This window comes from Solanum pennellii, chromosome 7 (genome assembly GCF_001406875.1).
Source record: "Solanum pennellii chromosome 7, SPENNV200".
Taxonomy (NCBI): Eukaryota; Viridiplantae; Streptophyta; class Magnoliopsida; order Solanales; family Solanaceae; genus Solanum; species Solanum pennellii.
The window spans coordinates 75,840,061-75,865,052 of NC_028643.1; the positions used below are offsets into that span (position 1 = coordinate 75,840,061).

Here is a 24,992-nt window from a genome sequence, read left to right on the forward strand (position 1 = left end):
TTTAAAAATTTCGATCGCACTTTAATTTTTCATGTTGCGCTTCAAATCTATACTACAAATGACAATTTTTTTTTTGCATATGATTTAAAAAAAATACATCTTTATGTGATATTCACTCTTGATTTTTCTAAAATTTTCATGATACAAAGCTTGAAACCACAACAAAAACTATCTATGGTACATTAGATTTTCGCCAACATGAAGCTATTACAGGAAGGGCATAACAACATATACATTCAGAGACTATACAATGGGGAAAACTGGGAAAAACATCCTGTTATAACATATTCAAACTTCACCTCATTAGTCTACCTCAGACTTTTTAAAACTTGAAGACTGACCGAAAGCATGATTTTCGTTTGAGTCCGCTGCTACGTCATCTGGAGTTTTGATGCTTTCACTATCTACCAGTTCACTGGTTCTTATTGTGGTGTCGGAATTGTCTATACCGGAGTTAGCTGTGGAACTGTTGTCAGCTGAAGGTGCTACAACTGGAGGTGAATCAACTGATGAACGTTGAGACTCTGCATAAGAAGTATCAGATTCCACAGAGCTCAGTCTTTCTGTCTCTGATGATTCTACTTCCTCTTTAGATTTACCTGATGACTTCCCGGACATCACTTTCTTTATGCCACCACCAACAGATTTGCCAGTGTTTTTAAGGATTTTCTTCGTCTTGTTTCTCACTCTCCCCTTTGAGGGGTTTTTCCCATTTCCTGCGCGGTTATCTTTCCCATCTTCTGTAGGTGTTGTTGTTAATGATGAAGGCAAAATGATGTCATCCACTATAATCTTCACTCCTGTATCCTTGGCATTAACTGCCCTAAGATTCACACGCGGAGATGAATCAGGCTCTCCAAGATTGCCTGACTTATCCTCTTTACTTGAACTTCTCCGGAAGAGCGAGCTGATCTTATGTAAACCCCTGTGAAAACGACCTGGAGAATCTGGCTTACTTCCGTTACCACTTCCATCAAGCTTGTATTCATTATAGTGAGAGGAGCCGCCTGATGTTGACTTAAGACTTCCCTTAGAACCAGCATTTTCACTGTGAACTTCTCCGCCAATAACCCTGTTCTTCCCCTTTCTTGGTTCCCATACTTGTGCTACTTCACTCCCTGGTTGGTGTACCCATATACCAGTCTCCCGCTGCCCTTCAATATTAATCGGTTCATACTTATCTCCAGTTTTTGAACGTTCATCAACTGATTCAGTGGTTAAGGAGCTTTGTTCAGTTTTATCCGCCTCAGCAGATTTGCTATCCTGTTCATTGACCACACTTCCGCTATCATATGACTGCTCCGCGCCCTGAAAATTGCTGAAAACTTAGTACTTCCTTATTTTCCGTCATTATTTATCATAATAAACTATACTTATTCCTCAGCATCGTTATTTTTGTTTAATGAATTCATCCATTATAGAATTATAAGTAATGGAAACCATTTTTCAGGTGCAAAGAAGATAATAAGTGAGAAATCTTTGCTTCTTAACATTTTCAATTTAGTGTTCATGACAAATTTCACAGGAAAACATATACCTTTTTGGCACAGTCAACAACAGTTATGGCAAGATGCAATCTCCCAATTTTGATGTTCTGAAGAGACAGCCACATATCATGCCTCTGGCCATCCCTAAAATCACAGATATTGATGGAACATTTTCTGTTCACAAAGAACAAATAAAAAGTGAATAAGTTGCTTATGTCGGCTTCGAATAATATTCCATTGAAGAACATACTGATGTCGAAAGAAAAGAAGAAGAAACTATAGTTAACTCATACACATATAGGGAAGAATATTAGTATTTAAATTGCCAAGAGAACAGGACGAACCCCAATGTATCATCATATAAATGGTCTTTGTCACGAACTTCGACATTGAGCATGTTGTTAGGAGACTCCCATGTACAGACTGGAATCTTGAACTCCTCACGCCACTGTGGATTCAATGTCTTCTTCTTAGTCTTAGTCCTGAATCTGTAAAGGCCAATGTGCCCCTTAACATATGGATCAGCCAATCCTGAAAATGACCACCCAGCTTACAGCCATACATAGCTAATAATTTGACAGAAGTACAGTAAGATTATTTTCTAGGTACCATTTAAATCTGATGGCTTCATGTCAGCTGCTTCAAGAACTTCTAAAATCACAAAAGCAATGGGCTCCTTAGCATCAACTGAAAAGCAGTTTTCTGACAATGAAAAAAGAAGAGACTTATGTAGCAGTGACAGAACATAACTAATTGAATTCAATCACTTCAAAAACAGAAGCTCAACAACTCTAATATCATATTTCCATCTAGACAAAATACGCTGAGCACACAAATGCGTTTAATTAGTACTGTACAAATGAAAGATGATAAGTGTTGCATCGATAACTATCAGCATGAGATAGTAAAATCTGTGAACCACCTCCACCAGTAATAGAAAATACTTAATGGTATCCCATCCTGTCTGTATGTATTAGACATCAAATAGACTAAACTCAAGCACATTTAGGGGCTAATGCTTTTACTTCCCTTTGTCTTTATCCCTGGGGGGAGGGAGGGGGAGAGGGGGGGGGGTAAATGGTAGCAAAAAAGTTCACCCTCTTATGTAGTTTGAATGATTAATTAGGTCGAGACATCCACTACAACACACTAAACATTTTAATAAACACTGACCGCCAGCTTACACTTCTTTTATAGCTTATCTCCTCAAATACAATTCAATCCCCTACCAACACAGAATGGATTATATTAGAAAATTTATCAACAGTATGTTGTGTATCAGCTAGTTCAAGTTCTCAAAGATGAATAACTGACACGGTTCACTCACTGCCTAATACCACCTTACAACATTGTATATAATGAAGTTAAAACATATGAAAAGTTCTAGGCTTTCCAAACAGTCAAAATAACTTCACTGCATTTTATGGAATCAGGACTTCTTCCAACAACACTAGCACAGAATCATATATTGGTAGAATAAAAATGTTTGAAAGCCGCTATAGTCATCCCTCTGTTCACAGCTTACTCAAACAGGAAGTGGCCTTCTAAAACTTCTTTTTCTTGATTGACTTAAATTCAGATAACTAACCTGATATCTGAATGGGTTAAGTAGGTTACAAATTCAGGGAGGGAAAAGGTTTAGCGACCCTCTTAACAAAGGTAAGAGGACAAAAGCATCACAGAAAGGCCTAATACTGTAACATTTACTGGTGTCACCTTTTGGATGGAAAAGGTTGTGTGCCATGCACTTGACTCTTATTGTTAGCCTTCTCTTTTTTTGACAAAGGTAACAAGTTTTTGTATAAATCTTCAGCACTGAGGCTGAGGTCCCAAAGATTTACATCACAGAGCTACTTACAACTGAGTAGGCTCAGCAACCAAAAAAAAAAGAAAATTTATCACTAGTCTTGGACATCTAAAATAATTTGAATTGGTATTTTCTCCATCACAGTTATTGCGAAGAGACATCTAAATAATTAGTCTTGGACAGTACATTTGTGAAATTGCATGTAAAGTCTAAAAATGGGCCGCTTTTAGGCCGCTCCCGTTTTGCTCGCTACCCTACGGGAATCACTTTTGCTTTCTTTTCCTCTAACTACTAAGATGTTTCAGTTCGCCAGGTTGTCTCTTGCCCAAAGTCCATTTTCATTTTTTTGGTGAATAAAACTTAACAGATTGAAATCAAATTCATCAACAAAAAAAAAATCAGCAATATCTATAATGATTTTTCAGAAAGTGAAATTTCCATCTCAACCAATTGAAACATTCACTAATAAAAATAGAGTATTAAGTACTCAAAAAAAGAGAAATCTTTTAGTTTCTCAAATATTGATAATCTCTTATATTTAATATTCATGTCAAATTTCATGTCAATGAGTTGGACTCAATTATATTGGAAACCAAACGACAAGGGTGGAAACTAGGGTGACCATTACCTGGTTGCGGCGACACAAACTTCTCAACATCCACCACCAGCATGTTAGGCTGCAAGATATTAAGAATAACTTAGTCTAAAAGCTCTTCATGGCCTTTTTTTCCTCTTCTTTTGGGCACATGGAAACTAGTCCACAATACCTGATTGTAAATTATTCAAACCATTGAAGCGTAACTTCTATTTGGAACTTCTGTCGCCATCTAAGTTGCTCGGACTCGGGTGGGGATCTAGAAGACAGATCCTTCATGATTTAAACTTTAAGATTTGGGGGTACGGATCCAAGTATGGAGACGGGTGCAGGATTTGGTTAAAAATAATTCAAAATCTAAAAAAAGAATTATGTCTAAATTATGAGACATTATGTGGAAAATACAAAAGATATTTCGAGGAGAAAATATTGATCAAGAGGCAATGTCTGGAAGGTGATGTAAAGGAAAAGATGATATAGAAATTTCTGTATACATGGTACTCACTGAATGATATCTTAGTTTTTGTTTAGATTTCAGAATCATTGTATTTGTCTCGAATTTCTCCATCAATTTTGGTCAAATTACCCAAAATCGGTTCATCAAATATGGTACGGATCCCACCCGCATCCACATCGGCACCAAAAGTGAAGAGTCCGAGCAACTTAGGTTTCCATTCTTAAGCACATCAAGTCTAAAATATGTTTCTACCACAAGTATATTAGGGGTATAATATTAAACAGAATACGGACTCAAATCTGAACGAACCGCACCTCGACAAGTGTCTGCTCAAAGGCAACAGCAAGAAGTTTATCCTGATAAAGATGACAAGCAGATCTTAGGAAGATTGTATATATGTCAATTCAATGTTAGACAAACACACAGATACTCATTGAACTAACCATCCATCCTGCAATTCCAGGAAGTTCTGTTACATCAAGTCCATGTGTGAAAATTGGCTTCACAGTCATCTGAAAATAAGGAGGCTCCACAAAGCAAACCCGCAAACGACCGAGAAATGGCCACTTCCTTAAGAACTTTACCCCAACCAAGACCTACATGGAACAGCAATACCTCCAAACATATTATTTTAGGAATTAAAATCTGGTCATCAAACAATACAAGGGAACAAAAGAATTGAGAGGTGAATAACTACACTCAATGCCTATACTATCAACACTGAACATAGAACTCTCTAAGATTGTCATAAGTTTCCTCATTCCTTTGTATGCCATGTGTTCGACTAGAACACTTAAAAATAAGTGTGCTAGTGTGCTTGGCTAGCAGCACAGGAAGACATTCTTATAGCTGAAAATTTAGGAATAGAAGGGTAGCTCATTTCATTTGGTGCTTCATGTGCAAGAAATTAGCAGAAAATGTAAACCACTTGGTAATTGGTGTCATGTAGCGCACTCATGTACCCACCAACTGTGGAGCACAATATGGCATATTTGTTGTATTGAATGCGTAATGCCTAATTCTACACAAACTTGCCACTGAGATATGAATTTTGAAAGAAGAGGAGTACAGCATGGGAGATGGCCCATAGGGCTACAGCGATAATATCAATAAATATTTCACCAAAAGAGGAGCGAGTTGATGCTAATAATTAAGACATTCACAAAATCTGCAACTATAAGTACTGAACGTTAAACTGATACTATTAATCCCCCCCCCAACCTCATTTTCCTTTTCAGTGTCAGATTTTTACAACGGAAGAAGATTTTCACAATATTAATTGCCATTAGTGAATCACCTTTCCCTCAACATGCATGCCCAACAGATGCAACTTCGCCCACATCCCAAAGCCCAACCTTTTTCTCAGTTTCACAGCAAGAATTGCACTCATGTCATCGGCAGCACGGAAATTCATTCCTAACTCCAGGACCTGCACGGATAGATTTAAATTTAACCCTTACCAAAAAGAGCACAAGTTGGCAGACGCCAAACTGCTGACATATAAACATTCTTGCGTCAAGACTACATACCAAGTGATCATCTCCAGTAGATTCGCGAAGAACCCTCATTTCTGTGAACATAGGTGGGCTTCTTCCCAAATAGAGGTGCTGAACTACAGCTTCTTTCTGTATGCATCAGGGGGAGGAAATTAGTCTTGATAACTCAACTCAGCAAACAATTAATTCTTCGGAATAAAGTTAAAAATTGGCTGGTTACAGCATAAGGATGAAACTATAATGTTGATGAAAGCAGAACTGCTAGAATTCGAGAACACTAAATAAAGGGAAAATATAGAAAATAGAGGCATTAAATGAAAGGTGATGCATAGAATCCAGAAAGAAAGAAAGAAAGCTAGTAGCAGAAGGTAGACATGCTTTGAACCACTTACAGCAGTCCAGGGTTTGTACTTCTGAAGAAACCATGGAATGATAGAGAGCAGAATTTTCTGTGAAACAATCTCCTCCATGCAGAGAGGCCAAATTTTTTCAATCGCATAGTTTAACCATCTCACTGATTCAGAGTCTGAAAGTACCTGGTAAAATCCAAAAAGCACTTAAAACCAAAAAAAAAAAAAAAAAGCAGTAACTCAAGTCCAAATTAATTGAGAGTCAGCAGGAAAATTGCTGCTTATTCTAGCTCTTAATCTTAGTGATGAATGACTCAAGTCAAAATTTTGGTCTCAAAGGAACATAGAGGGAAAAATAAAACAATATTTAAATCTTGTAAGTGAGTGCAAGAATCAGAAAAACTGTTAGTAAATCTTAAAGTTCCTAAATTTAGAATATTCTTCTGCTTTCTCGCAATCTCAGTATCTTCTCTCTTTGAGAAACACCAAAAAAAAAAGAACTTTTTTGAGAATCAATTCAGTATCTTTTCTTTTGCCTGTCAAATCTAACAACAAAGTTAATAAAGTTTCCAAATCTATCATATTAACTTTAACAGACAAAAAGGGGGGGAAATGAAACTAAGTTCCAATAGAAGTCCAGCAAAATGCTTACTCGCCGCTGACAAGACTGCCTTTTTTCCTCAAACTGTAGCTTCCTCCTTAATTTTGTCACATACTGCTCATGAACCTTCAAAATTTAAAGAACATAACTTGATCAATCCACATCAAATACTTAAAATTAAAGCAAAAAAATCAAAAACTTGATAGTCAACGAAAAAAAACAACACCACACCCGCGTAATCTCACAAGTGAAGTTTATCAGTCTAGAATGTACCCAAACCTTAGCCCCTCAGCTCAGCAAAGAAACAACACATAAAAGAGTACAAAATTGAAATAAAAACACAATCTTTAGCAACTTACCATATAGAGATAGATAAGAGATAGGAAGTAAGCAAAAGCGTGGCAACAATCGAAGGAATTAAGCAACCATAGTGCAAGCAACACAATACCCACATGATGAATTATTGTAGCATCCGTTATACTCGACATTTCAATCCACCCCCAAAACCCAAAACCCAAAACTCCTTCTTCTTCTCTCTACTATATACACAGCTCTTGATCCCAAAATGACCAACACCCACTGCAACTAGCTAAACGCTTAACCCAAAATTCTGATTAAGTACTTAAAACCCCATTTAACTTGAACCCCATTAATTGCAACAGTATTAAAGACATTTATTCAGTGTAGTTTACGCGTAAGTATACACTTTTTATATTACTGAAACTGACATAAAAACGACTTGGAGGTTTAAGATTTCAAATTGGGTAATTAAGTTTCAGGATGACGAAGTAGTCAACCAAATCGGCTAAAGATTTTCATTTTTGGAGAAGATGATCAGAGTTACAAGTTGGGAAAGTCTCTGTATTTTGGTGTTTTCTAGTTTTTTCATGCTTTTTGACTGCCAGAAATTTTCCAATACGTATTCGAACGGACACATAATATATAAATATATCTTTTAATTTATTATTAATATAATAATAATTCTATCGTTTCAAAATCATAATTTTTTTCCACTAAAAAGTGCGATTAAAACTTAAAAAAAGAACTAAGTAAAAATGCAGAAATGAGGTCCTATTATTTTGAAGATTTAATTTTATTAGTCAACTAAGAATATACTTTTAGTTATGTTATATGAGTATATAATATGTTGCATGTCTGGCCATTATTCTGGTAAGCGTATATTTAATTAAACTCAATCGTATATTATCTTCTTTTATTTTTTTGACAAAAAGCACGTCTTCACATGATGGAATTCCGCTAATTATGTGGCATGTTGTGCTTGAAAAGGAAGTACATGTTTTTTTTTTTTTTACTTGGTAATTAATTTTCTACAATACATATTATAAATATATAAAATGTGTTATGTATGGATTTATTTTTCCCTAACATCAGGTCATTAATAAGATATATATAAAAGAAACTATTAATATTTTGAAGTAAAAATGTATTGGAAATGAATTAGTCAACTGATGATAAGGCCAAGGAAATTGATATCATTTGATTAAAATTTAAATATCTAGTAGGATAAACTATTGTCGGCGTAGAAACTAATTCACGTCAAATAATTTGATAGATAATTTAATAGTATTAATAATTTAATTATTTCAATCAACTTCACTATTCTATTAGTATATATTAATAATTAATACTGTTGTAATTTTTAATTATTACATCCCACCTAATCTTTTGTCTTAACAATATTGATATATTCATAAAGTAGTAGTAAATTAAATTAAATACGTTGATTAATTGGAGATTAGAGTCCCCATTCCACCCACGTCTCTTCTTAATTGGCTACAAATTTTACCTCATAAGTAATATTTCTTGTGTTGCTCGTTTAAATATTATATATTCGTTAATTAAATCACAATATTAAAAAGTATTTTAATATATTTTTATTTGAAATTATAAAATTATTTTTTTTTTTAAATTCTATTGATCGTTCTTTTTGAAACGAAGGAAGAATTATTTTTGGGCACGAATTTAAATTAGCCCTGATTTAGGTGTACATTCCAAATTAATTGAATTTCAGATTTATTTTAAGGTTTAAGCTTGGTGACAATGGAGGCCAATGAGAGAGAGAGAGGCACTGTACACTGTGAAAACCATCGCCAGTTGGAAAGTTGCTTTCCATTGACGTCACTCTTCTTGTAAAATACGGGAACATTTTTATAGAGATAATCGACAGTAAAGATAAGATCATGCTGAGATTCCGGTTGTTCGAAGCCCCTTTTATTCAATCGTTCAAACCCCACACTTTTCTCATTCGTGCTCAAATGGGTTCGTATTCTACAACTTCGTCTTCTGCTCAAAATAGCCCTAAACTTGTTTTCCGTCAGCTCTTTGAGAAGGAATCATCTACCTATACTTACCTTCTTGCTGATGCTTCGCATCCCCAAAAGCCCGCTTTGGTAAATTTATTTACCCCTTTTGTATATTTTGTTCATTTGATTTTGGTGTGTTAGCAATTTGGGGTTATGAGGTTGTAATTAGCTAAAGAAATTTCTGCCATGCTTTTATGAGTTTAGGTTTCAACAACTGCAACATATCTAGTGTAATCCCAAACATGGGATTGGTCACCCTACTTCAAGAAGGCAGATAGAAAAGGGTTGTTTTTTATAAAGCTTGGCTTAAGTAAAGCGTATCAAAAGTCAAAGTGTGTAATGTAAATACATCAGTGAATTACTAATACTAATATTATGAAAAAGTTTGTAGCTTTTTGGTATTTCTCTGAAGTGAAAGGACACTGGGGTATTGTAAATGGAAAATAGGTGATGATGTTCTTATACAAGTACACAGGGAGTGGAGAAACTGAAGTTTTACCTGTAGTCTGTAGTTAAGTTTAAGTTTATTATGATGTAAGGTCATTGAGTTGCTAACTATTGTTGGGGTCATCGGTCCAGATTCAGTTTTGAGTTGTTTGATGTACATTACTCGTATTGGTGATAAAGTCTCTTAATTATAAGAAAAAGGGAAAAAGAAATACATGAAGATGGTAAAGGAAAGGATAGGTCTTAGTTTAAGAACTTATACTAAGGTGAAATCTCTTAACTTTTTTGTCTCAACCTTTAACTTATATCATGTTTCCTATGGATAACTACTTCTCTACTGCAAAAGGTAGGGTAAGTATTGCGTACAACCTACCCTCCCCAGACCCCCCACTTGTGAGATAACAGTTAACACTGGGAATGTTGTTGTTTCCTATGGATAACTAGATCAACAGTTGAAACCTCACGAGTTTATCATTGAGAGGTGTTTAGCAGAATAAATTTGTTCTGTAGCTTTTCGGACTGAAGGACATATAGAAAGAAGACAAGCATTATTCTGCTAAAAAGAAAAAAGAATCTTTGTGAACAAGGCTTTGAACTTCTCAATTGATTAAAGTGGGTGATGCTAGCAGACTAAACAATTTACATTTCCCATCCTTTTCAAATCGATAATTCTTTGAAGATACTCTGTTAATGCAATACCAATGTACTTACTAGCCAAAGCCCACGAAACACTAGTAGAAGAAAGGGGTGTCTAACTAAACGTGCAATTATTAAACCTCAACTCTGGTACATCAGTCGTAGCAACTATATTTTTGGATAGTGTTTTCTTGATCAACTAGGAACATGTGGAGTGGAATTTAAATCCAGACAATAATGGATTGAAAAGTCAAACAAGGAGATAGTGAAGTTAGTGCAGCTTATTTATAGTCTTTGTCAATGTTTTAGGGTGAACATCAGGTAAACTGTAGCACATAATTCATTATGCTGCATCGTGTCTATGATTATATTATTCATCACTAACTGTAAGTTGAAGTTTAAATTCACATTGCATATATATGTCTTGTAAATTGAAGGAACTAATATTGATTTAGTTCAATTATTTTTAAACACCTCTCATTATCTGCTATTGCTTTATGTTAGACACTGTGATTTAATCATTTAAAGTTGACGCATGAAAGTAATCCAACTGCAGCTGATTGACCCAGTGGACAAAACAGCGGATCGTGATCTTGCACTTGTTAAGGAGCTGGGTTTGAAGCTTATATATGCTATAAACACACATGTACATGCTGATCATGTCACTGGTTCTGGCTTGATCAAGGTTGGGCTTAAACTTCTTAATTTGGTAACTAATTAGTTTATTTGTAAATGATAATTTGCTTGATACTGCTTTTCCGTTTCTCCTGCTGATTTTATAAAGGTTCACTATAATTTCAATCTCGCAGACAAAGTTCCCTGGTGTGAGATCAATCATATCAAAAGCAAGCAATGCAAAAGCTGATATTTTTGTTGAACCTGGTGATAAGATCTACTTTGGTGATATTTTTCTGGAGGTATAGACGTCTGAAGTTTTTAACTTTAGATTTTTCCATATAGCTTTAGTGGTAGAAAATTATGTCGAGGCTCTATAGTATTTCCTTTGCAAGGAAAAGTCAGTTCAACGTTAGAAATATCACCTTGTTCTATATGTTTGAACCATGTTCCAAATGTCTGAACATTTATATGTACTACAAAAAACATTTATGGGGTTGTGCCTAACGGTTCTTGAAAATTATTTCAATGATTACGGTTCTATAGTATTTCCTTTGCAAGGAAAAGTTAGTTCAGCGTTAGGAAAATCACCATGTTCTAAATGTCTGAACATTTGTATGTACTACAAAACATTTGTGGGGCTGTGCCTAACGGTTCTTGAACAACTTGCAAATTCAGGGTCATTTTACCTTTTCTTATTGTGGTCTATTCATCAATAATCATGGAGAACATGTGATTTTGTTTTGAGATAAGATGAGGTTGTTTGAATGCTCTTCGTTATTTCGGGCCTAGTTGTTATCACAATTAGATATAGAATGAGCTTGATTTTTTTTTTCTTGTAATTACTTGGCAGGCCCTTGATTGGGTTAGTCAGTTTCTTGATAAGCATTAGTTCTTTAAATTCTTGGTTCTGTGACAAGAAGATCTATGTTTAACATCATTAGGGTAACATGGTATTTGAGCATTATGGCAAATTTAATTTGTTTAACTTTCATTTAGTTTCATCTTTGAAATAATTAAGATGCCCAATTTCAATTGTCAACTCGTCGTACAAATTTCTTTGAGAGAAATATTTATGATCTTATTAGTTGAATCCTGTTTGGTCTTCAGTCACTGAAATGTATGGCTTAGTGACATGTCATCTCAATAAAGACTTCAATAACACAATTAAATAATTAATACATTTTCCTTAAAACTTTCTCTGAACTGCACTTTTTTCTAGTTTATCTCGGCTTAGAACCATTCTATAACTGTCATTTTCTACCTCTCTCAACACTTACAACATTGTTTTTCCCCCGTTTCCGTGCCAGTCATATTGAACCAAATAGAAATGTATTAGATGAATGAGCCTGAAAAATCAACTAAACTAGGCTGTGGTGCATGAACAGTGGGCTGGAAGCTACCTACATCTTTGAGCCGTTTTCTAATGTAATAGTGCTTCCATTGCAGGTTCGTGCAACTCCTGGTCATACACTTGGATGTGTTACCTATGTCACGGGAGATGGACCCAATCAACCTCAACCAAGGATGGCCTTTACTGGTGATGCCCTTTTGATACGTGGATGTGGAAGGACAGACTTTCAGGTACATCCTCTCTATGCAATATGCCATGCAATTTGCTGACTTATAGTGGATCTTTGACTAAAGGGAGAAGTTTGATAATGCATACAACTCATTTATTTCTCTGGTAAACTCTTAAGATTGCTTTTCTAGCTAACATTAGCTAAACAATGTGATTACATAGATAAGACTATTCTTTAACTAACTAAGGGGATTAAACTAGAAAATGATAGGATAATGTCAAATGTCATTGTTGAAAACATCATATTTGGTCTTGATAATATCCCTTCCTGAGATGGTGGGACAAATAAAGCTACAATCCGCGCTAGTAGCATCCTTATTTTGGATGCCATCCATACATGATACTGAATCGAGAACAGATTATATCAGGTGACAAATTTTCTCTTTCCAATTGACTATGGTCCACACTCTCTTATCTTCTATCCTTCTTTAAAAATAATTCTCCTTGTACATTCTGAGAGTAAAATTTATTTGACCAAACAATATTAAGTTTTCCAGGGATTGGGTCGTAGGTATTGTGAACAGTATTTAGTCTTGATGCATCAGCTTTTTTTATTTTGCTTCTCGTATTGTTTATCAAGGAATGACTTTATTTGTTTGGGTTTAGGGGTGGATATTGGGATATGAAAATTCTGTCTTATAATAACAATACTTCTCTTACTATATGAACAGGGTGGAAGTTCAGACAAATTGTATGATTCAGTTCATTCACAGGCAAGGACATAAAAACTGTTACCTATTTTTAACATGAAAGAGAAAAAACAGCATACTATGATGCCGAATGTTCCTTCTATTCTTTCTGATTCATCATCTTTTTGTGAGAACAGATTTTCAAATTGCCTAAAGACACATTGTTATATCCTGCTCATGACTACAAAGGGTTCACCGTAAGGATACATCCATTAGTTGTTTACTATTAATTTGCATGTCTCAGTTGCTTGTTTACAGGTGTATATGTTTTATTTTCAGGTCAGCACAGTGGGAGAGGAGATGCTATACAATCCACGCCTATCAAAAGATAAGGTACTTTTCTGGCAAGAAGTTTTTACCTAAGTTTCAAGATTAGGCTAAATTTAGTCTATGTAGTTAAGAAATAGAAACAGTTGCTGAATCAACAGCCTATTTTAGTTAAAAACTCTGAAACGAAAAAGTTCCTTGTGTTTGCCGAACAGTAATTGACGAAAGCACATTTGATGATAGTGTTATTTTGATTTTTTGCTTATTTGTTGTTCAAATTTATGCTGTCATATGAAGACCTCTTTCTACAATCATTTCAGTTCTCTTTTTGAAATTAGTTTAAGTACTCATGTTTTTCTGAAACATTCTTTACAGGAAACATTCAAAAACATCATGCAGAGTAAGCCATTCTACCTCTTTGTATTTCTTTTCTTTTGTAATTTTCTCATTACTTGCTGATGATAGCATCTTCTATAACAGATTTGAATTTGTCATATCCAAAAATGATGGACGTCGCAGTTCCAGCTAACATGGTTTGTGGATTACAAGAGACAAAATCAGAAGCTTGCTAAATTCTTCTTTCATGGTCACTACGAATGTAAATGGGAAGCAAGGTATACACGATTTGAAGCGAAAGTTAACGGAAATAATGTTTAGCTGGAGAAGTTGAATTAGTTTTAACTGATAAGAATCTTGAATATATGTATGTAACTTGATTTCTGAGATGGGAATAATGAAAGTGAAATTTATCAGTTGCTGCATTTTCTGAATTATAGTAGCAATTCAGATCCAAGTTTATGCCTAAGTGTTATACTGTGTAGAACAGTGCAATGAGATTTTGTTCATATAAAAAAGAAGAAAAATTACAACCTTAGCGGATTTGTGCCAGGAAGTCCCACATTTTGGGCAGGCAAAGTTCTTCCTAATGGCGATTCGATATCTAGGGGAACTCGAGCACGAGACCTCTAATTAAAGATGAAGAAGTATTACTCGCTAACCTTGTTGCTTATCATTGACTGCAGCTGCACTATGTCAAGGAAACTTTGGAGGACAAAAAAACAACAGGTCCCATTGTTCCCATGTTCTATATGCTAAAACTGAAATAATTGTAGAAAGAGAATATAAGTCTTGACAACGAAGTATCAATAATTAGGTGAGAAATAAATAAGGACAAATTAAAATTATATAATTATAAAATGAGTAGAGAACCAATAAAAGATGAGAACTGGAAATTAGAAAATATCCAACTCTTATTTCATTTCAGTTATTATGATTCTATAATTAGTGTTATGGACTTAACAACTGAAAACTATGATCAAAACACCATCTTCTATGATTATTATATTATAGTATGTGACTTACATCCAACTAATACTTCAAAATAGTTCAAAATATAGACCTCTCTTATTATCGGTGATAAATTCAAAATTTAAATATAATGAGTTATAAACTTAAATATATTTAATTTAAAAAATATTGTAATTTTGAGATTTTAAAAGTACTTGTTAAACCATGTATGCATGTGAAATATCTTAGGGGCTAACACAACCATTCGGGGTAATGAGAAATTATTTTAAAAAGTAAAATTTAATTATCAAAATAATTGTTGAAGATTCCAATAATTTAATACGAGAGTCAACTAGTCAAACAAGAAAGTGAAGAAGTAAATATTATATTTACTTCTATTCAATTTGTTTATCTAATTTTGATTTAAGAGGGAGTGGGATCTTGTGATTTTGAATTTAAAGATAGATAATATTACGTGCGACAGAAAAGTCATTTGCTTCTGCTTTTTTGCTTCTTGTGTAACAAAAATTTCAACTATTTTGAGTTGATAACTCCAAATTTCAATTATGAGTGAAGGAGGCAAGGACAGTCATTATCACCACCATGGCCACCACTATGACCACCACCACCACCACTATGGACACCACCATCATCACCAAGAGAAGACCCAACCACCCCCACCATGGCTACCAACAGCACCACCAGAAGTAGCTGAATATGGTACTTTTCAACCACCTCCTCAACCAGTAATTGGTTTTCCTCTGCCAGTTCCTCCACCTGGATCAGTACTTGAACCTTCTGAATACTATGCTCGTGGCTATCATTCTGTTCCAGGTAACCCCTTTTGTTCTCATCTAAGAATTCATCATGTATAGCTAGATTGATTAATTTTCTTGAAATGATTCAATTTATTTGATTCTGGGTGAAAAGTTTGCGACTTTTTGCAATATTAAGTTGAAAATCGGAACTGGATGTGGTCACCTTTCTGATCTAACACCACAGGGGTTACCTGGAACAGACTGATTTATAGGGCATCCATAAAATGCTAGTCATCATTAGCTCATTGGCTTGCTATCTGATAGTTTTCTCCAGGCTAAGAAATTCGACGACTCATTCTAGGGCTTTTCTTTTTGTTCCCCTTTGTAATACAATCGGAAAGAGACCAGAACCAAGTGAAAAAAGGTTTCATAAGCAAACATTATTGTGGAAATCAAGGGAGAGTGCTGTTTTAGAAAAGATACAATAGTTTCAGATTCCCCCGAGCTTAGGGGTCAATTACGGGGGGGTAACAGGCGTCCAACTCATTTTTTGTGTCTCTTGCAATATGAAGTTGTGTTATGGTGAAAAGTTGGTGTTCTTTTTGCAATATTAAGTTGTTATGGTGAAAAGTTTGCGTCTTTTTGCAACATTCAGTTGAATTATGTTGAGAAGTTTGTGCCTTTTGCATCATTCAGTTGAGATATGTTGAAAAGTTTGTGTTTTACTCTTTTATATCATTCAGTTGAATTATGTTGAGAAGTTTGTGTCTTTTGCAACATTCAGTAGATTTGTGTTGGAAAGTTTTGTGTCTTTTGCAACACTCAGTTATATTGTGTTGAAAAGTTTGTATCTTGTCAACCACCTCCTCACGGATTTCCTCTGCCAGTTCCTCCACCTGGAGCAGTACTTGAACCTTCTGAATACTATGCTCGTGGCTATCAGTCCGTTCCAGGTAACCCCTTTTGTTCTCATCTAAGAATTCAATCTGGATTGATTAATTTTCTTAAAATGATTCAATTATTTGATTTTGGGTGAAAAGTTTGTGCCTTTTGCAATATTTAGTTGATTTGTATTTAGAAGTTTGTGTCTTTTGCAATATTAAGTTGAGTATGGTGAGAAGTTTGTGTTTTTTGCAATATTAAGTTGAGTTATGGTGAGAAGTTTGTGTTTTTGCAATATTAAGTTGAGTTATGGTAAAAAGTTTGTGTCTTTTGCAATATTCAGTTGAATTATGTTGAAATGTTTGTGCCTTTTGCATCATTCAGTTGAGTTATGTCGAAAAGTTTGTGTCTTTTGTATCATTCAGTTGAGTTATGTTGAAAAGTTCGTGTCTTTTGCAACACTCAGTAGAATTGTGATGAAAAGTTTAGAGTCTTTGCAACATCCAGTAATATTGTGTTGAAAGTTTGTCTCTTTTACAACATTCAGTTGATTTGTGTTGCACAGTTTTTGTCTTTTTAAACATTCAGTTGAATTATGTCAAGAAGTTTGTGTCTTTTGCAACATTCAGTTGAATTGTTTTGAAAAGTTTGTGTCTTTTGTAACATTCAGTAGAATTGTGTCAAAAAGTTTGGCCTTTTGCAACATTCTTTTTAATTATGTTGCAAAGCTTGTCTCTTTGCAACATTCAGTTGAATTATTGAAAAGTTGCGTCTTTTACAACATCCCATTGAATTGTGTTGAAACGTTTGTCTTTTGTGACATTCAGTTGAATATGTCGTTAACTATATAAAACAGTAAGCTGTCTTTCTCAGATTTGGTTGCAAGATTATTGATTTGTTATATGACTTGCATATTTCAGAATTCTACTGGATAAGATTAGGGACATTCTTTTCATACTGCTTCACGTTTGTGGATTCTTTGCTTACATTTGTTTTCTGTCTTCCATATTTAGTAAATACAATGGTGGATCAAGGGTCTAAACTTGATCGGTTCAAACTTTACATTCTCACCTTTGTATGCAATGCAACTTATCATTTATGGGATGAGATTTTAGTATTTCTTAAAACTTAAGTGATTTTTTCACTTGCATAAAAAGTGCTGGTTATGTTGAAGCTGTTTCTACATTATATACGCCTCTGAATAACTATGTGCAATTGCCTCCCTATGTTACTGTTAATTTTGTTATCTTCTGTTAGTAAAAATGTTACTGATGAACTGTGTGCAGTGCAACATGTAAAGAGGTTTAGTTTTCGGGATTGCATTTGATCTGCTTGGATGTTCACTGAGCTCTGTCATTTGGGTCATAAACTGTTATTCGTTTTATAGAACTGTTCGCAGTTTTAAATTTATTGTCATATTTCTTGGTATTTTAGGTTATGTGATTGATGAGAGGAGACCTGTGACAGAGCCCCGCCTTCCTTTCGGTATTGGTCTTGGCTGGTTCTTGTAAGTTCCCTATTTTCCTTTACACTCGTAGACTAATGCCATCACGTCCCAAGTCCATTGTCCACATGTTTAAGGTTCAACAAAATTCATTTTTGGTAACACTAGTTTTTAGTCTATGACATGATCTCTTTTCCACTCATTCTGTGATTTTTTTTTTGGATACAGAACATGTATCATGTTGTGGTTTTTATCTGTTTCTGGGGTAGGTAGATATGTATTGCCACTTTAGAGGAGTCAATGACGTTAATAACCAAAACCCGAAGAAATGAAAGAAACGTTCTGTTTGCTGTTTGCTGTTTGAGAGATGTAATGCTGGACAACTTTTGTTCTTGATCTTTCATATTCCCCTCTTGAATAACATGTTTCAGGGAGCGTTAGTGCAGTTTGAACTTCCACGCTAATTATATGTGGCTCGAAATTATCTAGTGGTGAAAGGCTGCTATGAGGGTTGAATAAACTCCTCTGCATCTGGTATCTCTTTTTCGTCTATTTTCTTTATAGCCTCACTTGTCAACATCGAACTTGAATCCCATCATTCATCAGCAAAACAAATTAAGACAGAGAGGCTGAAGGCGGAAGCAAATTATTACTTTTTTTATTTATATATATATATTATTGATGCTGAACCCCTTGGTGAAAATATTGTCTCCGCCACTAGTACAGTAGTACCCTCTATATATGGCACATTTAGTCCTGCAGTTTGATCTTATGAATATAAAGGATGTCTCGATTCAATGAAGTGATTTGGGGTTTTACTTTTTGAAGGTTCATTATTGGTTTCTTTCTTGCTGGCTTCCCTTGGTATGTTGCTGCATTTATCCCGCTTTGCAACAGATCAATTGATCATCGAGAGAAATCAGGATTCGTTGCATGCACCATTGCTGTAAGTGATCTCTTTCGTTCTTTTTGTGTGATGTTCTCAACTGCATGAGAACGAAAAACTTAAGTGTGTTTTCACATTTGATTAGAGATTGACATAAGAATTTTGTTAATGAAATGGCACTCAACTAGTATAGCGCGATAGACATATCATTACCTGTCACATCTAATATGATGAACTATTTTTAGATGTAACGCGATATATTATGTATGTTCTTCGTAGCTTAATGGCTCCGTCAAACTCTGTTGCATGTTGCAGGCTGTTCTCGCTGTAGTTGGTAATATCGTATTTGGGTTGACATGGATATTATTAACAGCATAATGGTGATCAACTTCTGTGGAGTATTCGTGTTCTAGCTAGTTTGCTTGATTAATGCACATTTTATTCAGAACATTTCTGTAAAACAAAAGTTACATGTTATAATTATATAAATAATTATATGTGCTTCCTGTATTAATCAGAAATAATTCAAAAGTTTTCTTGTTTTGTCTTTAAGATTTGGTTATGACTTATAAGAGTGACTCCTTTAAAAAAAAGCACAAAAGTTTCTAACTCTCAAAGTCCATCTTTATTCTATCACAATGGGCTTGACTCGCTAGGTCGGTCCAACTCAATTTTTGACTTAAGTGGAATTGGGCCTAATCTTTTTGACCTATTTAGGAATGAGACTTTTTAACCCAACCTCATTTGGTCCGCTAGCCTCATAGGCTCAACCAGCAAGCCTCTAAGACTAGCATGTGGGCTATGAATATTTAAATATATGTATATATATATTTTGTAGTGTTATATTTGTAAAGTTTTTATCAAAGAATAGTTTAGAAAATAATAAATCAGGTCCTTTAAACTAGCTAGTTTTTTTGTGGGAGGAATGGTAAATGATCGACATTTTCCCTCTAAATCTTATGTTGACCAAAGTGTGTGATTCATAAATGTGTTTTTATAAGTATTCACCGAAGTGTGTGAATTTATTTTTGTAAGTATTCACCGAAGTGTATGATTCATAAATGAAAATTTGTACGTATTGATGTCGTGTTCATAGACGTCAACATTCGATACTATTAGATACTCTTTCTAAGAGAGTAATATTGTTCATTTTTTGGTTGAAGGGTCAATCCGTCCCAACCCCTGACTCCCTTAGGGTTGGACGGGATTGTTATTTTATAGGTCCTTTAATTAAAAGAAAAAATACTGAAATACACGTTTTATGTTTCCCTTATTTTCAATATCCCCTTCTATTTCTAAATACCTCTAAAATTTCTTATTACTCTTCTAATCTATTTAATGTATCCGAATTACATATCAATGTATTTGAACCAGTATTTGATGTATCTGAGCTACATATTATGTATCCGATTTATTTTATAATGTATCCGAACTAGTTTTTAATGTATCCGATTTATGTTACAATGTGTCCAAAATATCCTTTAATGTATTCGGAAGATAAAATTTTTTTAAGGGATTATTGTAATTAGAAAAAAGTAGGGATAAAATATATTTTACTCTTTACACTATGAAATTTATGTAAATTATACATTATTAAAAGGGTCAGTCCGTCTCAACCCATTTAACTTTCTAGCCCGTTAGAATTTGATTGGGTTGAGCTGAATTGGGCCAACCCATTTTGTCAGCTCTAATCTTTACTTGTCTAATACTCCTGAAAGTATGTAGTTGTACAACTTTACTTGTCCAATTTAGAAAATTCAGAGATAATTTATCATTTGCGTCTATTTTACCTTTGTTACTCTCCCGTCCCAATTTATGTGACTAACTTTCCTTTTTAGCAAGTCCCAAAAATTATGACACATTTCTATATAAAGTAATAATTTGACTATTAAATGTCTATTTTACTTTTGATGAAATGATTTATAACTTCACAAAATTTAATTTTTATTATTCATTTTGAACCTTTTTTATTTTTTAAACTTTGTATCAAGTCAAACTATCTCACATAAAATAAAACGGAAAAAGTATTAGATACTATCCATTCTCCAACATGAAGGAAAACTAACAAGTTAGTGTTAGTACAAATTAATAAGATTTTAAATTATTATTCTACTCACTAAAAAAACTGTTTAGCAAATTGCTCTATTTGCTGAACCGTTGTGACAGCAAATGTAGGCCGAACACTAACTCTTAAGAAACTGAAGTCCTGCTCGAATACAACTCGTAGAATATTATAATATGAAAATTATATTTTATGAAAAAAATTATTTATTACGAGGGATATAAAAATAAAAACTAGCATGAAATTGGATCAAATTTAAATTAATGTGCAAATGACCCTTGAGTGCATATATGAAATATCATGATGAATGTCACACGCAAGGCATTAGGAGTTTGAGGAAAATTATTGCAAAATATGTTTTCGCTTTTACAAAGAGGTTTGAACTCAAAACAGTAGTGTGAAAGGTATTTCCATCGTTCTTTCTTTATTACTATGTTGTCAATCAGTTTTATTAGGAGGTTCGTAAATATATTTATTTAATTTTTAACACAAATATAAAAAAAATAGTGAATTTATTTGAACTTGTGGACCCCACCTAGATCTGTCTCTGATCGTAGGAGTAATATTTAATTACTGCATGCATGTTATACAACTTCATTGAATGTGTTAGAAGATACCTAGAATGTAGACATAACTTTTGATTCTTTCTATAGTTCCAATACTAGGATGCATCCTTAAAAAACACATATATCTACAACCCAAAAAAAAACATCAAGTGGTGTTCTAAAATCATATAAATAAAGGAACACATATTATCGACCGCCTCACCTTATATTATATCACCCTCATCGACAATTTTTATTTTTCGAGATTCAAACTATGTAAACTCTGGTTAATATTTTTAAATTGCATTTCAATCATCATATTAATTCGATAAGAAGTACAACTTATAGTACTTTTCATATAGTTTTCTAACATTGTACAATCTAATTTAATTTAAAAATTAATCAACTCGACTCGGGAAAATCGAAAATTGTTATTGTGGGAGTGCTATTCCACATTGTTTAATGCATTGTCCAGCTAATAACATTTGTGTTATTTCAAACCTTTGTTCAACAAAAAGATATAAAACCATAATTTCTAGACTCTAGATATAGATAAAATTTTATTATATTAGGTGTAGAAAAATTATATACGAATTAATGGTCCCCAACCTATAGGTTATAGGCATAACATGATGATAATTAAGTGAAAGCATATTCCAAATAAAATTGTATTAGCTGTAAAATAATAATTGTGATGGTAATAGTATATAGTTTTTATTAGGAATAGGATGCTAAACGTTAAAATTTAAGTAAAGAATAATATCCTATAGCTTTATAAAATGAAAAAAGGAATCCCTTTTTTCTTTGCTTTAATTTCCATTTGTCCTTATTTTGTGGTCAAAATTAAAAGAAATCAATGTGTATAACAATATTCCATTATAATCAAAAGGTGACAAACTTCTACATAGAGATAGAAATAATATATGTTATGTACTCATATATTCTTTTTAAAAAATGAAGAAATGACAAGATTAAAGAGATATCTAAGTTGTCTTCCTTTTCTTTTTTTAGTGTAATTATAAATTGTTTTTCGATTTATTTTTTCACGAAGTACTGAAAATGAAAAGAAGTTTATTTAAATTTGGTCAAAAATATTTGTTTTTGTATTATTACTCCTTCTTGATGTATATATATGAAAGTAAATAATTATGGTTAGGATTTTATGATAATCAATTAGATCTCAGCTATTAATTCTAAATCATGACATCTGTCTTTAATCTAAACTAAAACTTGGGAAAAATGGAGAGAAATCGAATCCTACTTACATATATTGAACTTGTGATTGAAAAAAAATGAAAGAATTTATCTGAAGAGCTTTGTTTGTTTTTTTTACACATTTTGAAGTTAAGTGTATTTTTTTCAAGATCAAGGGGTCAAATTAAAATTTTAAAATGTGTCACCTTTAAGCGTAATTCAATCTCTAAAATTAGTTCAAATATGTTAAGGTTGTCAATGTCAAATTAAAAATCACCCAACGCAAGATTCTTCACAAACTTCTTAGGTGCGGAGTTGGATATATGATGCGTGAACAATTTAATATAGAGGTTTAATATCGAAAATGAAATTTGAAATTAGTTTGGCTCTGATATCATCTCAAGATACGAACACAACTCAACCTCAAAAGTGAGTTCAAGAAGTTGCCGAGATCATATTTAAGATATCATCCATCTGATTCCTTAAGTATCGATGCGTGGGACTCTTTATACACCTTTCATACTCAAAACTGAACATCTGATACGTAAACAATTTAATATGAGGGTTAACATCATAAATAAAAATCGAGATGAATTCTAGTATAATACCATGTAAAAACATTTATAACATTCAAACGTAACTGAACTTAAAAAATTATCTCAAAAGATAAAGATTACACATGTTATATTAAAGAGACCGCTCATCCGTCGAAGAGCCATATAAATGTCACAAAAGAGACCACATGATGAACCCATATAAAAGAAAGTCAACCAAATAAAAGTGACATAAGGGGATCACATTCTTATTGTAAAATCGACCTTTCTGTTCTTCAATAGTCCATTTCTCCTCATTGGATGATTTTTTAAGGTATAACTAGTCATATATTTTGACCTATTTTAAATAGATAATAAATTATCTTTTAAATGATTTGATAATATATTTAACGATAACATATATAATGCAGTGTAAGCAACGAGATTTAATTCATAACAAGTCAACATATTAAAATAATTATTAAATCATTTGTAATGCCTCTCAACAACCAGCAGATCTAAACTAATAGAGAAAAAATTCAAGAATAAATTAATTAAAAGCATGTGGAAGATTTGCAATTTGTAGTGTGATGTTTAAAAAAAAAAGCTTAAACTCATCAACTTGAAGTCTTAATTGAAAGACAACCAAACAAATTATAATTAGTATATAGTTGATTGAAAAAACAGGATTAATGAAGAATTATTAAATTTAAGTACAAAAAGATATTAGAAAAAATGTAACTAAGCTACAAAAATAAAGCAGTGCGATGTAAAACTACTAGTACTACTACTATATACAATATTGTGGATTTGTGGTACCAAGCTCCCACATATTTTCACTGTCTCGAAAAAATTGTTATATTTCTATAGCATTGAATTGTTTAATCTTATCAGGCTCATTTTTTGCTTAATATAAAATTAAAATACATATTTTCAAACAAAAATATTTACATGATTTAGTACTACAAATTTAAATGTCGATAGATCGAATAGTTTATTTTTATTTTTTTAATAAAATTGATGTCCGATCAAATATCGTTACATAAAATGAGATTGATGAACCATTATTATAATCATAGAGATGCAAAATGTAATTAGAAGGGTTAAGATTAAGATAGTACTACTAAAGAAGATTAGGATTATCACTCTTACCTAGTACTTAATAACTACTAATATTAATTTATAGCTAGCTACAATTATATAAATCATTTAATTTTACTAAACATTATAATTAGTGGTCCATAGAGTGAAAGAGATTCCCAGAATCACTACAGTGCAAGCTAGTATTAATCAAGGCTAGCTAGCTAATACCTACACAATTAGGTATTAGGTTCTCATGTTTAGTTGGTTAATTAAAATATATTCTCTAAGAAAACAAACTCGTCAAGAATGAGAAAAAGGATCTCCTTAATATAATTAACGTTGAAAAATAAGTTTTATAAATGACAATTTAAGTTCGATCATTGTCTCCTTCTCACTCACCATTTAACCATCGCACTCCTGAACCCTCACTCTCACCCCCACCCATTCCGCTCGCATAGTATTTGCTAGATTGTACATAAATACTTTTGAAATATTAATTTATCTATTTTTTTGCTTACTTAGCAAATACTAAAAATTAAGTAAGAAATATATCTATATTCCAACAAAATATTTTCATGAAATACATTTTCCCAACCAAACACTAATTAAATTGCCTCCTCCTTCCTTATACACATGTTACTCCTCTTGTCGAACAAATAAAGTCTCACATTGTAATTTTTGTATGTTGTTTTAGCTCTAACACCGGTTTATTGACTAAAATAGTCGTCAAAGGAATATTTAAGATTTTGAAAAGATGGATGCACTATTACGAAATGGTGAATCTAAGAAATAAATTGAATCGGTTTGATCTTTATATTTTTTAACATCGAATCTGTTAAATTTTTTAATATATAGGTCTAAATTAACTTTTATTTATTCGAATAGTATGTATATATATATATATATATATATATATAAATCATGATTGATTATATGTTATATCATTCAATACTACTAGTTTTAAT

The 24,992-nt window shown here is 33.1% G+C and overlaps 3 protein-coding genes across 4 annotated transcripts; 2 read left to right on the forward strand and 1 right to left on the reverse strand.

Annotated features, from left to right (window-relative positions):
* Nucleotides 1-83: 83 nt before the first annotated feature.
* On the reverse strand, nucleotides 84-7,706 carry LOC107025356 (C2 domain-containing protein At1g53590). The gene is made up of 12 exons (XM_015226144.2): nucleotides 7,153-7,706; nucleotides 6,845-6,919; nucleotides 6,235-6,378; nucleotides 5,876-5,971; nucleotides 5,644-5,775; nucleotides 4,790-4,942; nucleotides 4,661-4,702; nucleotides 3,923-3,971; nucleotides 2,097-2,189; nucleotides 1,832-2,018; nucleotides 1,538-1,661; nucleotides 84-1,308 (listed from the first exon to the last, which is right to left on the reverse strand). Exons 1-12 carry the CDS (start codon nucleotides 7,279-7,281, stop codon nucleotides 304-306), a joined length of 2,229 nt encoding a protein of 742 aa, XP_015081630.1. The 5' UTR covers nucleotides 7,282-7,706; the 3' UTR covers nucleotides 84-303.
* A 975-nt stretch (nucleotides 7,707-8,681) lies between these two features.
* LOC107025358 (persulfide dioxygenase ETHE1 homolog, mitochondrial) lies at nucleotides 8,682-14,146 on the forward strand. Of its 2 annotated transcripts, none has more exons than XM_015226149.1 (9): nucleotides 8,682-9,204; nucleotides 10,757-10,885; nucleotides 11,010-11,117; nucleotides 12,265-12,399; nucleotides 13,069-13,110; nucleotides 13,224-13,283; nucleotides 13,366-13,419; nucleotides 13,729-13,753; nucleotides 13,834-14,146. In XM_015226149.1, exons 1-9 carry the CDS (start codon nucleotides 8,995-8,997, stop codon nucleotides 13,923-13,925), a joined length of 855 nt encoding a protein of 284 aa, XP_015081635.1. In that variant the 5' UTR covers nucleotides 8,682-8,994; the 3' UTR covers nucleotides 13,926-14,146. The 2 variants fall into 2 exon arrangements, with proteins under 2 accessions (XP_015081635.1, XP_027774251.1); XM_027918450.1 differs by having other exon boundaries at nucleotides 8,818-9,204; nucleotides 10,757-10,909.
* A 922-nt stretch (nucleotides 14,147-15,068) lies between these two features.
* On the forward strand, nucleotides 15,069-19,141 carry LOC107024032 (60S ribosomal protein L18a-like protein). Its single transcript, XM_015224910.2, has 5 exons — nucleotides 15,069-15,474; nucleotides 16,286-16,351; nucleotides 17,715-17,787; nucleotides 18,553-18,670; nucleotides 18,926-19,141. Exons 1-5 carry the CDS (start codon nucleotides 15,207-15,209, stop codon nucleotides 18,986-18,988), a joined length of 588 nt encoding a protein of 195 aa, XP_015080396.1. The 5' UTR covers nucleotides 15,069-15,206; the 3' UTR covers nucleotides 18,989-19,141.
* Nucleotides 19,142-24,992: the final 5,851 nt, after the last annotated feature.

Excerpts from the sequence above, each read along its gene's own strand:
- LOC107024032 (XM_015224910.2), top strand. The coding sequence starts at position 15,207 with ATGAGTGAAGGAGGCAAGGACAGTCATTATCACCACCATGGCCACCAC. Across the intron at positions 16,352-17,714 it reads TGGCTATCAGTCCGTTCCAG|GTTATGTGATTGATGAGAGG; the intron begins GTAACCCCTTTT and ends TTGGTATTTTAG. Across the intron at positions 17,788-18,552 it reads ATTGGTCTTGGCTGGTTCTT|GTTCATTATTGGTTTCTTTC; the intron begins GTAAGTTCCCTA and ends TACTTTTTGAAG.
- LOC107025356 (XM_015226144.2), bottom strand. The coding sequence starts at position 7,281 with ATGTCGAGTATAACGGATGCTACAATAATTCATCATGTGGGTATTGTG. Across the intron at positions 3,972-4,660 it reads TTGAGCAGACACTTGTCGAG|CCTAACATGCTGGTGGTGGA; the intron begins GTGCGGTTCGTT and ends AATATCTTGCAG. Across the intron at positions 1,309-1,537 it reads TTGTTGACTGTGCCAAAAAG|GGCGCGGAGCAGTCATATGA; the intron begins GTATATGTTTTC and ends AGCAATTTTCAG.
- LOC107025358 (XM_027918450.1), top strand. The coding sequence starts at position 8,995 with ATGCTGAGATTCCGGTTGTTCGAAGCCCCTTTTATTCAATCGTTCAAA. Across the intron at positions 11,118-12,264 it reads TTGGTGATATTTTTCTGGAG|GTTCGTGCAACTCCTGGTCA; the intron begins GTATAGACGTCT and ends CTTCCATTGCAG. Across the intron at positions 13,420-13,728 it reads CACGCCTATCAAAAGATAAG|GAAACATTCAAAAACATCAT; the intron begins GTACTTTTCTGG and ends CATTCTTTACAG.